Here is a 12,132-nt window from a genome sequence, read left to right as displayed (position 1 = left end):
ATTTTGCGTCGGGCTGTTCCATCTTTCAGCCCCTACACTTTGCAACATGCGACAACAACAAAATGTCTACCCTACGGGTCGGTTAGGACTACTGAGAAAGAATATATAGCATTTTGAGCATTTGAAATGCGCTGTGCACATGCATTCTTAGCTTCTACTGGATTGGATAGGAGCGGGAAAGAAGCATTCAAACTCTGGAAGAGTTAAGCACAAAATAAATATCCCCTTGCCGAGTTGGCTTGTGCTCTGCTCTCTGTTATGCACACAACAAACAGTTCCGATAACAAGCCATTCTCTCCTTCCTTAGGAAGTCACACGTCGCGATTGCTCTCCCCCATTCTCACGTAGAAGTCCCTAACACGTGGCAATTTCACAAAGCGGCCAGTAGCTGGCGCGGCATTTCGGGCGGCGAACCCAGTCTTCTTCTCTCAACAAAGGTGTGGTGTCTGTTTCTGGCCGGTTTAGATCTGTTGGGAAAGAGTAAATAGTACGTCTGTGGCTTTTAACCCTGTGAAATAGAAGACCCTGTTGATGTGTGTGGGGGTGCATCAAAAGGAGGTACTGAAAATGGCTCTCCCCAAATTGGAACACGTTGATTTTTTTTTTTTTTAATGCAGATATGCCCCCCCCCCCCCTGCTCCTCAGTATCGCTTTTACAGGGGAAATACAGGTGCCTGCATTTCCCTCTGCCCTCCAGCTCCCATTGTAATCTCTTAGATCTGGACATCTGGTGCCTAACAAAAAGAAGAAAAAGCCCAGCCCACAGTTCAAATATAGCCAGCCCTTTTGCAGAGAGCAATATCCTGAATCGTTACGGTTCTGCTTTTCCTGACGGGCCTCTTGGTTTTGAGCAGCCAATATTCCAAAAAGATCTATGCATGGGTCCCCAGTTACGTTTTCTCTTTTTCCTCCTTGCTACCTCAGCAGCATTTTAATCAGGTCTTATTTCTGTGATGGAAGATAGCAGGGAGATTCTGAAGGTGAGTTACTATCGTGTTTTTATAGATCTTTAATACTGTAGCAATAGATACATATCCTAATTTTTTTACGTATGGTGGTGGAGAAAATCTGTTGTAACTTTTGGAAAGTTTTAGGTGCTGTTTGGAACTGTGACGGGAGGCAGGGGGAACCCATTTATAAATATAAATAAATATATTTTACTTCAGAGTAAGTGAGATGTATTTGGCAGGATCCATCATTACATAAAACTAGGGTGCAATCCTAGGCATGTTTAGAGATTTAAAAAGTCCTATAACTGCCAGCATAACGGCTGGGGAATGCTGGGAGTTGTAGGACTTTTTAGTATCTAAACATGCATAAGATTGCACCCTTAATGTTTAAAACAGCCTTCTCCAACCTGGTGCCCGCAAGATGTCTTGGAATGCAGCTCCCATTATCCCCAGCAAGCAGGGAGGCACCACCGGTCCTTCCTCCCCTATAGTTGTCACAAATTAGCAATTGAAGGATCAGATGAGGATTTATTTGTTTATCAGGATATTGTGAGGTGATATGGGGATAGCCAAGTCTGCATCATTCCCAAGAGTCAATGCAACCAGTATCATAATCATGAAGGTGACTCTTGCATCACACAAGATGGTGGTGGCTGGTTGATTTTCAAATACTAAATCATAGCAGCCATCTGCACTTGACTTTTGCCTGCAGAACTGGAGTTCCAGCAGCCCACCGGGCGCCCAATGCTGCTAGGATACTGGGTGCACAGGGAAGACTCTCCTCACACATCCTGTGTGGCAGCAGCAGGGGTGGGACTGGGGGCAGGAAGCACCCTCAGTGGGCCACAAAGGTGACCTCTAAGGGCTGCAGGTGGCCTGTGGGTAGCCCACCCCTGCACTGGAGGTACCACAGTGATTATCTACACACTATTTATAAAACTCAGGCCTGACCTTGCCTGATACAGAGGCTGTGTTACTAATGTTAGAAACATTAGAATGAAATCTTCAAAATGCCAATAAATCTGGTTTCACCTTATGAGGTGAGATAAAAGCTATGGTGCAAACTGCATTTTCACATTCTCCTAAAACTGTTTCAGTTGAGTTGATTATATTTATTTATTTTTATTTAAAATCTTTCAGGGCAGGAACCCTCCAAGGCAGCATACAACAATAAAACTCACATAATAAAAACCCAATGTGATAATAAAAATGGGAAAAACAGGAAGAGTGGCGAACATTCTAAAAAACAACAAACACCAGCATAAAATAAAACTTACAACAGACAACTGCAGCTACAACCCAATCCATTAATATCCTTTATATGTTTTCTGATGAGCAGGAGGAAGAAAATAGTGGTAAGCAGCTGAAAAATCAAAGGAAAAACGAAAATAAAACTCCAAGAAGGATTATTTATTTTGCAAATGGTGAATCTATGGAAGAATACAGTACAGAGGAAGAAGATCCAGAGGAGAATAACCATGAGCCGCTTATTAACGTGGTGAGATTATTACTGTTATTTTTTAGACACTATCCTAGGCAGAATTTTGCTCTGATCTCTGCTCTGATCTTTCCGTAGGAGAATGTTCTCAGGAAGATGATGCATGTTTATACATTTGTTGGAACGTCTTGAAAAAATGAGATTTCTATAGACACCACTAGCTTAGATATAGCGGTAATCTGTCCTTTTCCTTGTTGAGACAGAGATTTAGTATCATGCTGTTAATGGTATGGCCCTGGCCATAAACGAGGTTCTATCTGGTCACACCTGAAGACTTTTGTCTTTGCTTCGTAGGCCAACCTCTCCTGGGGTAGTTACCTGCGACTTTGGGTACTTCGAATTGCAATGACAACTTTTTTTAGTAAGTATATATTTTCAGTTTTTTTGCCGTGGACGATGTTCAGTTTGGTATGGCGAGAACTATTACCACATCCTTAGTTATTATTGAAAAACACACTGGCTTTTACTCAGTTGGTAAAGGAGTTGGTTAAGTCTCTTCCTCTTGGGTAAGAAATGGTTTTAGTCTTCCCGCAGTAATCAGGAAGAAAGCCTGTTTATCTTATTGGAAGCCATCAGAAAGCAAGGTGCAAGAAACATGGAAGGATTAATGAGCTAACACTTAGTGTAGAGATGCTGAACCTTCTTCAGCCTGTGTGACAAGTTCCATTTTGGAGAAGCTCTTGGGGGGCACATTCCAGTTGTGGGTGTGGCCAAAGGCAAAAGGGGTGGGGTCAGTAGTCCAAAAATAGCAGCATAATTTAGCTTAAAGCTCTTACTGTCAGTAACTAACCTTAGCGGAGGCATGTCAACCTTTTAGAATAGGGAAAAGACTGCACAAAACAGGGAAACACCCAATGATCCGTGGTCAGGGAAAAGGGGAAGGGGGTGTGGCCATTTGGGGTATCCCAGAGGGCTGGACTGCAACCCCAGGAGGGCTGGATTTGGCTCCCAGGCCTGAGGTTCGGCACCCCTGACTTAGGGCATTTGGATGCCTTGACAATCCCCCCTGCCTCACTTTTCACCACTTACGTGTCCTCTATCCTGAACATGAAGATTCCAATGGTTGTTTTTCTCCAATATCCTTACAGCCTGTGAATTCCTGGGTGGGAAATTAGCCACATTCTTTGGACTCACTGAACCTAAATATCAGTATGCAATAAACGAATACTACAGGATACAGAAAAAGGTAAGCACAGTGTAGCCCCAAGTGGAGAGTAAAAAGTATTGGGCATTTTATTTGCTATCGAGGTTACTGGGTTTCTTCACGTTACTTTAAAGATTTATAGGAAAATGTTCTTGAATGTCCTGTGGCACTGATGTTGTGGGTAACATTTTAATCTTTTTGACTTGCTTTGCCCCACCCCCAGATTATATTTACAAGTTCTCCTTGGAAAAGCCAGCAGGATGTTCCATGTGCCCTATTTGTTTACATATCAGCATGCTAGCTGGATGAATGAGGGACAAACTGCATGCTTTGTGCAAATGTGGGCATCAAAGCCCTCTTCTTTTTAACTGAAGCGCAACCTCAGGAGCCAGGCTGGTGAATCTGCGGCCTTCCAAATGTTGTTCAGCTTCCAACTCCCATCAGTCTAGCCAACTTGGCCAATGGTCACAGGTAGTGGAAGTTGTGTCTGAACATCTAGAGAGCCACAGGTTCCCCACCACTGCTCAGGAGGCTGTGATTGTTTTTGAGTGGAAGAGTTAGGGGGCAGGTGAAGGGGAACTTAACTCTTGCTTTTCTGGCTGTTTTGCTGCTCAAAACACACACATGCACACAGCTTTGCCACTTAGAAGATTTCAAATGCATACTTAGCGATTGGTAGGAAAAGCGCTAAGCACTCCCCAGTGTTTGTCTCATCAAAACTGTAGCCCCCCCCCCCCCCCGGCTGCTTTTCAGTGCATAAGAGCAAGCGTCAAGGTTTCATTACATTCATTTGCATGCCTCCAGAATCTGTTGTTTTGGGGCAGTATCCAATTCGACAGCAGTGCTAACATAAATTACGTTCTGTTAGCTAGCATAAGCGACCTCTAGCGCAATGCCAATAGTGTTTGTTGGTGCTTATGCTAGCACAGTGTAATATACATTGGTGCTGGTGCCAAATTAGATACTGTCCTTGGTCCTAGCCACAATATTCTCTCTCTAAAACAAGGAAACGAGAATATTACTGGGACTGCTTACAACACAATCCTGTACATATCTCCTTAAAAGTAAGCCTCACTGAATTAAGTGGAACGTATTCCCAGGTAAGTGGGTATAGGATTCCTCCCTAAGGGAGCAATCCTATGGCCACTAGACACTTCTCTAGAGGGCCATAGGATATGCAGGATATGCTGTTTTCCAGGAACCGACCTAGGAGCTTGCTCTCCGAGGTCGGTTCCCAGAAAACTGACCTCCCCCCACGTCCACGCTGCCTCAGGGGCAGTGTGGAGAAGCCCCATCCTCTGGGCTCGGGAGCGCGGAGCAACTGAAAAGGGGTGTTCCAGGGGGCGTTCCGGGGCGGGGAGAGCGGAGCTGCATGTACGACACATCCAGTGTGTTGTACAGCAGCTTCCTCTCCTGGTCAGCCCCCCGCCACTCGACAGCCGAAAATGGCTGTCTAGCAGAAAATAGCAAGGCAGGAAAAGTGTGGAGGGAATGATCCCCTCCATGCCTCTCCTGCCCTGCTTTGGATAGGCGGTAACCTCTGAGTCTGGAGGCGGCCGCCTATCTTGATAGGATTGTGCCCTAAGTAGCTTACATTGACATCCTGCTACTGATGCAGATTCACCGTTGGGTCAAGTTCTTAAATATTACTGCTAATGGGATTCCTAGTCTAACATTTATTTAATGCTGGCATAATCTGTGGCTTTCTTGTTTACGAAAAAAAATACTCTCATGGAAGTGAATTCCAGAAGTTAGTTATGCTGTACATGAAGAAAAACTTCCTTCTGCCTGTCTTAATGTACTCCCCCATCAATTTAATTGAGCAATAATCCCACATTCTAGCATTGCGAGAGAAGGAGAACAGCTCTGCCTAACCACTCCAGATGTTATAAGCCTCTGTCATGCAATACTCATATAACAACAAAGAAGAGAAATAGAATGGCCAACCTGTTTTTAAAAAATCATCCATTTAGTACTTTTGTCAAACTTACCAGGAAATAATTACAGACCAGTCATAGCACTGCATGATTGTGTAATTATGGTTCATGGCCCAGAACACTGATGCTATTGAATTACTTCCATGGAACAAGTTATGCATCTCTTTCTCTGGCAACTCTTCAGAGGATTCAGAACAAAATGACTGGGTCACCTTGAGATGTTGAGAAACCAGTTACTGATTGCCATGTTAAATGGGTACTTTTTGGAGGTGAAGCTGTTCCAAGACAGGTCCTGGTGTCGTCTTGTGAGATGGCCAGCAACACGAAGCGTGCGAATGGAATGCAATCAGCTTGAGGCAGGGGGAACTTGTGATGGGTAAAGAGAAACTTTTCCAGCTGTGAAGTTCTGCAGGAAAGAACGAATGAGGATGCTTTGAAGACATGTTAGCACTCACCCCCTATGACAAGTGCCTCACATTGATGTTAGTGCATTTGAAATATTTCTGCAGTCAAGCTATGATCACGGCCCAGTTCTCCCAAACAGCAGATAAATAAGGGAAGAACCACCTGTATCACGTGGAAACGCACAAGACTGAAGGTGCAATTAGAAAACTAAATATGGGAGTCCTCACCTTCTCAGTAGCCTTATTCAGAAGTTCAGCCCCCATCCATGCAGTTAAAAAAGTAGATACAGCACCCATGTAAGGAGAACCGAGGCCACCAACCATCCATGAAATGAGAGTTGTATGAGGGTGGGAGCAGGGACCAGGCCTCTGCCCAGCCACCTCTGTCGCATCCTTGTTGTTGTCCTTGCAGCTCTCCATCCATTCGAGGGATAACCACTGCAGCAGCAGGGAGCCTGTTCTGTTCAGGAAGGCTTTCCGGGCAACTTAGAAGCCTGATTATTACATGCTTCTAAGTTGCACAGGGTGTCTACATGAGTAGTCTCCCCACTGCAGAAGTGATCTCTCCAATGGATGGAGGGCTACAAAGACTGTCAATGAGGATGCAGTTGAGGGGGAGAGGCCAATGGGCTCATCCCTGCTCCCCGTCCCATGCAATTCTAATTGAGGGGTGAACTTTTGAATCAGCCCCCTGACTTTGCATTTTTTGTGTCTCGGATTTGGAGGGAGTACAGCATTTTTTCAAGTAAGCCTTCAGCTCCTGTCTGAAGTGGTTCAGCTCAGGTACAAGTTTATCACTTCATCAGCTGTTTGTGAGAAGCAGGCCTGTGATGCAGAAACCTAATACGGGTTTCCAACTGTGCTCCCAACTGTTCGTTGTTGTTGCTTCTGTCTCATTTGTAAATTGCTGGGGTCTTACTTTACATGTGATGATTTACCTACATTCTAACCAGGTTGGATTCAGGAAGTTCAGAAAGTGACTTTCATACCCCTCCTTCCTCTAGCAGCCCCCCCCCCCCCGGCACTCCCAAGGGTCAGAGAGCCTGGTGCACAGGGTGGGCTGTGGTGCTGGCCGTCACCCAAAATGGGGGGGAAGCACCTTCTGTGACCTCTCCTAGCCCACCCTATGCCTGATTTTGGGTGGTTCCCCCATTCCACTGAGCCCCCTGAAACACAGCCCTCCCCATTCAGCAGGGTTCCCCCTGATTCTAGGGAGAACCTTTGGAGTGGGGGGGGGGGGTTAGGTGGCTACTAGAGGGAGGAGAAGGTAAGAGAGTCACCTTCTGCCCGCCTCCTTTGGCCATTATTTCTCTGAATCCAACCCACCGTCTTTTGCTCACCCTAGGAAGTGAAAATATGGCATGCTTATAGTTTGTCAGCAAGTAGTAACAGGAAAAAACAAGTTCCTAACATATGATATTTTTTTTACCAGACTTCAGTTTTTCTATGTGTATGTGCTCATGTGCAAGTAAATTTCATGAATGTTAATTTGGAAAATAACTTTGGATTTTCTGGACCTCTAATTTATGACACCAACCCTTACTATAATTTTTTTAAAAAAAATCCAAAACCTTGCAGTTAGCCTTTAGAGGACAAAGAGGATGCACATTAAGTCAATATATATTAACTTTATGTGACTCACACAAGCTTTTAATGGTATTTCATTACTTTTATGGTTTCTCTTTCACCCTGAATTAGTACTCTTCTTGGTTGATTTTGTCTTTATCTGCTATTTTTAGTGGGGTTTAGAGTGCTTCATTTAAAAACCCCCACACCATTTACTTGACATATTGGCAATAAGGAGGTGTATAAATTTAGAAAATAAGGCTGCAATCCTATGATCACTGGGAATAAGCATCACTGTACTCTGTGGGATTTGCATATGAGTAAACATGTACAGGATGGCACTGTAAATTAGGGGAAATTGTTTTAATGGATTTTAACTAAAATCACATGACATACAATATCTGCAAGAAGTTGTTATGTATATCCAACGTTATGCAGATAATGTTTAATAGTATACCAGTATATTCGCTAATGTGAGTTGAGTGGAGAATGTGAGTAAACATCGACAGATGCAGGGTGTGAATTCATCTGAGAAATTTTGTATATTGCCCAGTCAGCCTGCATTGTGGCTGTGTGGAGACTATGAACATCGACAGGGCAATGTATGAACGTACATACATTGTGCTTAAATTCTTCTGTCAATTGAGGCACAACTTTGGCTTTTTATGCATTTTCGCCAATTGATTCGTGTTAACCACAACATATAAAAGCTTACAGTAGCCATGTAGGCAGCAGCTTTGTCTAGTCACAATGTTTTTAAAAAAAATATTTCAGAAAGGAAGGAGAAACTCTTGCCTAGCTATCACCATCATGTGCCTTCATCAAAAGATTACCAGCATCAGCTATGTGTGGTACCATAAGACTTGTATCGTCTGGGATATGTTTCAGGGAAGTGAAAGCGATGAAGATGGTGAAGAGATGCGGGAAATGGAAGGAGCTGCAGCACCAAATGAAAAGCAGCACCTGGAGATGCAGAGCCTAAGATATGGGTCCATTAATTGTGGAGACACGGCCGTCCTTCCTCAGGAAAACACTGTTGCAAACATAAATGAAATTGGAGAAGGTAGCCTGATGGGTCCATAAGAACGTAAGAGGAGCCCCACTGCATCAGACCACAGGACTATCTAGTCCAGTATCCTGTTTCCTACAGTGAGTGGCCAGACAAATGCCTCTGGGAAGCCCACAAGCAGAACAGGAGCACAATAGCACCCTCCTGCTTGTGTTCTCTAGCAACTGGTATTCAGAGACCTATTGCCTCTGATATTGGAGATAACATGTAGCCATCATAACCTGCAGTCATTGATATACATTCTCGGTTAATTTGTCTAAACCATTTTTAACGCTGTCTAGGTTCATGACCATCACTACAATCTTTGGAAGCAAATTCCACAGTTTAACTATACATTCTGTGAGGAAGTACTTCCTTTCGCCTATTCTAAATCTTCCACCATTCAGCTTCATGGGATGACCCCCCCAGGTTCTAGTATTACAAGAAGGGGAGAAAGCCATCTCTCTATTCAATTTCTCCACACCATACACCAAAATGGACCCTCAAAAATGAACCCTAGCTACTGGGAAATGAAGGCACTATTGTGAGTCACTGCCTCTGGCCAACTCAAACTGTCTACTCAGTAGGAAATGAATGAATTGTTAGGGTGCAATCCTATGCATGTTTAGACAGAAAAATGTCTTACAACTCCTCGTATTCCCCAGCCAAACATGCATAGGATCGTGCCATTAGTAATTCAAGAAGTAACACAGGAGTGAGCTTAAAGGAGTGCATTCAATCTGGAGAACTCTGAAGGTCCTTGGAAGCTTGTGTGTGTATGTGTGGCGGGGCGGGGCGGGGCGGGGCGGGGCGGGGGTTCTCAGTGAGATCAGTAACAGTAAACAAGATTCCCTGAAATACTTTTCCTCACTTCTGGGCCCTATAGCATATGGCCAGAGGAGGAGTGTTGACTGTATTCTACAGTGCATTTTCGGTTCATGGAGGTGACAGGCTCAAGAGATCAGATGAACCATGTGTATCCTAGAATATACTCCACAGTTCCTTGCAACATGCATGGGTTCCTCAGTACGCAACTTGATGTGCAAAGGATTTCCACAAGGTAGAAAATGTTGAAAAACCAATGTCTTATAGGGAGGTATGGGCTACATCCAATGTTGTGTGAAAGGACTTCTATTCACGCAGTGGGGCTTCCCTTTGCTCTTTTCCCTCCTGCACCTCCCCAGGGTCTCCACAAATCTGCTCTGGAGGGTCCCCTACCCTCTGGAGCACATTTAAAGTGGGCTGTGAATCTGTTCCTCCTGTGATATCCATTCTGCTGGCAGATGAACAGAATGTGATACTACCCCAGGTTCTCTTTTTGTCCAACATAGGCACGGAGGAAACAAATGTCCAACAGAAAAGGAACACCTTTATATTTGTCATAGCTTCCATGAAATATGTCTCTTCATTATTCTTTGCAGTTGTTGGCAATTTGCTCTGGCATAAATTAAGGTTGGTAGATGGAATGTTTAAAATTTGATGTGTCTCAACTTGAATCTTAGCAGTCAGGTTGTTCTGAAAATGGACAGCATATCAGTAGGTTGTTAAGTCTGTCCAGCAAATCTTATAGCTGGTGATGCTTCCTAACTGAATAGCAGAGTTTTAACCGGCAATAACACTAGAACAGAAAAATAACTTCTGCCTTTGGTTCTGCTCACATAATTGCTAACATAGATTGGCATCACTCTCCCATACACTAAAAGAATTGGGAGGGGACAGAATTACATCCTCCATCACTTTTAAACTATCCTGAAAGTTTGCAGTCTGAAAGTGATGCAGAATATAAATACGAAATGTATTAAATAAAAACTACACATACCCACCTTCTGTCAATGGAACTTTATGCTGAAATTATTCATTCATATGGGGAGTATGGATTAATTAGAGTTAGTTTGAATTTCATTTTACCACAAGATGGCACTGCATAATAAGCTCCAATTTTGACAGCTTTTAAAAGTTGCTCAAGAAATGATGATCATGTTCTGCTATTAAGAAAAGTGTGTGTGTGAGAGAGAATAGCTGGTTTTGTTTTCATAAATGATGTTTAATTGCCACTCCCTGTTTCCTACATCTGTAATTCGAATGTAAAGCATAAACTGGATGGCATATTAATTCAATTTGAAAATGGCTCTCTTGTTATTTCTGTGCTGTGTTAACAGCACCCACAGACTAAATTATTTCTTCATGCAAGTCATGGAGATGCTCTGAATCTAAGATTAGAAAACTTTTGGTTTAACATGTTGTGTTAAGGGCTTTCCATGTTCACTCAAACTCCAAAATGCCAGGAAACTGCAGCTATGGGCCCTGCCCTTAACAGATGCATTATTTAGGTAATGTGCATATAGTACAGAATCCTATGCTGGGGTTAGTTCTAGCTTCACTGCTGCCTTGGAGCTGGATGGCTGTCAGTGGCAAAGTGGTGGACTAAGTCCCAGATTTGGCTGTTCACTAGAACAGACACATGGAGTCTGTGCCACTGTCCAAGGTCCCTTGGTCTCTTGAGTCATATAGGGCTTTTCTACATGAGGCTTTTAACCCACACCTTTACCAAGGCTTCTGCTTCCAAATTCTTTGTGGGATTAAGATCAGCTCCTTTGCATGTGTTTTTTTCCAGGGTTTTTCTTTCTCTCCTTTTCTATATGTTCCATTATACATCCACTAGGAGGCACTGTGGTACAGTAGAATTGAGGAAATACACAAGGGTTTCATGCTGCCATTCACAGACATACCAGACTTGCCTCATTAGGGAAAATAAGTGCTAAAATGGTTGCAAAGCATGGAAGAGGCCCTGGAGGATGACTTTGTGTAAAGCACCCACAAACTACTGTGAGTGAGGAATCATGAGCGTACAATAAAAGCCTCATGTAGAAAGGCTCATATTCCTAGAGTGGAGAAAGAGCGGGACAGAGAGATATGGGGAAGCTCTATAGTTGGTTGCCAGCCCAGATGGCCCATCAGTGCCTTCCTCTGTCTTTAACTAAAGATGAAACTATGTCAAAGAAGCCAAACAGAAATTGGTAGCATATTAAAGTCACACCAGCAAGTTTTACTGAACTCTTCTGCTTCTTTGATTCAATGTCTACCCTCTGCTCTACACAATCTCCTCTTCTTTGAAGCCCCATTTGGAAATGCAATAGTAAAGGGAAACACTTTAGAAAATGCTGAGAGGCACTCCTCCCTTTATAGCAACCTCCCCCACCCTGCCACCCTCCAGTTGTGTTGAACTACAACTCCCATTATCCCCCAGCCAGCATGGTCATTGGCGGGAATGATGGGAGTAGTCCTAACACATCTGGAGGACAGCAGGTTAGGGAAGGTTGAGCTAAAGGAGCAGGATTAAATGCATTCTATACAGCAGCGGTCCCCAACCTTTTTGGCGCCAGGGACCGGTCCAATTTTTCCATGGACTGGGGGGGGGGGGTCCACTGGCGGACTTCCGGCTGCTGGGACACAATTGGCGTCTGCTATGTGGACGCCATTTGCATCCCTATTCTTAGCAGTAATTGGCTACATAAAGATTTACGTAGCCTATTAATTGTAGAACAGAGATGCAAATGGTGTCCGCATAGCGGACACCATTTGCAT

At 43.8% G+C, this 12,132-nt stretch overlaps 1 protein-coding gene across 1 annotated transcript; it reads left to right on the top strand.

Annotated features, from left to right (window-relative positions):
• Positions 1–416: 416 nt before the first annotated feature.
• On the top strand, positions 417–11,598 carry FAM177B (family with sequence similarity 177 member B). Its single transcript, XM_084828706.1, has 5 exons — positions 417–980; positions 2,290–2,448; positions 2,743–2,809; positions 3,537–3,634; positions 8,388–11,598. Exons 1-5 carry the CDS (start codon positions 954–956, stop codon positions 8,580–8,582), a joined length of 546 nt encoding a protein of 181 aa, XP_084684832.1. The 5' UTR covers positions 417–953; the 3' UTR covers positions 8,583–11,598.
• Positions 11,599–12,132: the final 534 nt, after the last annotated feature.

The sequence above is a fragment of the Heloderma suspectum genome, chromosome 1, assembly GCF_057233095.1.
Source record: "Heloderma suspectum isolate Gila_16-S chromosome 1, 16-S_ref, whole genome shotgun sequence".
Taxonomy (NCBI): domain Eukaryota; kingdom Metazoa; phylum Chordata; class Lepidosauria; order Squamata; family Helodermatidae; genus Heloderma; species Heloderma suspectum.
The sequence above is the reverse complement of the archived record's forward strand: the minus strand, read 5'-3'. Positions and strand labels throughout refer to the sequence as shown.

What these genes read in the sequence shown, in the direction of transcription:
- FAM177B (XM_084828706.1), top strand. Translation starts at nt 954, where the DNA reads ATGGAAGATAGCAGGGAGATTCTGAAG. An exon ending in ATGAGCCGCTTATTAACGTG is followed by an intron (nt 2,449 to 2,742) that starts GTGAGATTATTA and finishes TTTGCTTCGTAG; the next exon opens with GCCAACCTCTCCTGGGGTAG. An exon ending in ACTACAGGATACAGAAAAAG is followed by an intron (nt 3,635 to 8,387) that starts GTAAGCACAGTG and finishes GATATGTTTCAG; the next exon opens with GGAAGTGAAAGCGATGAAGA.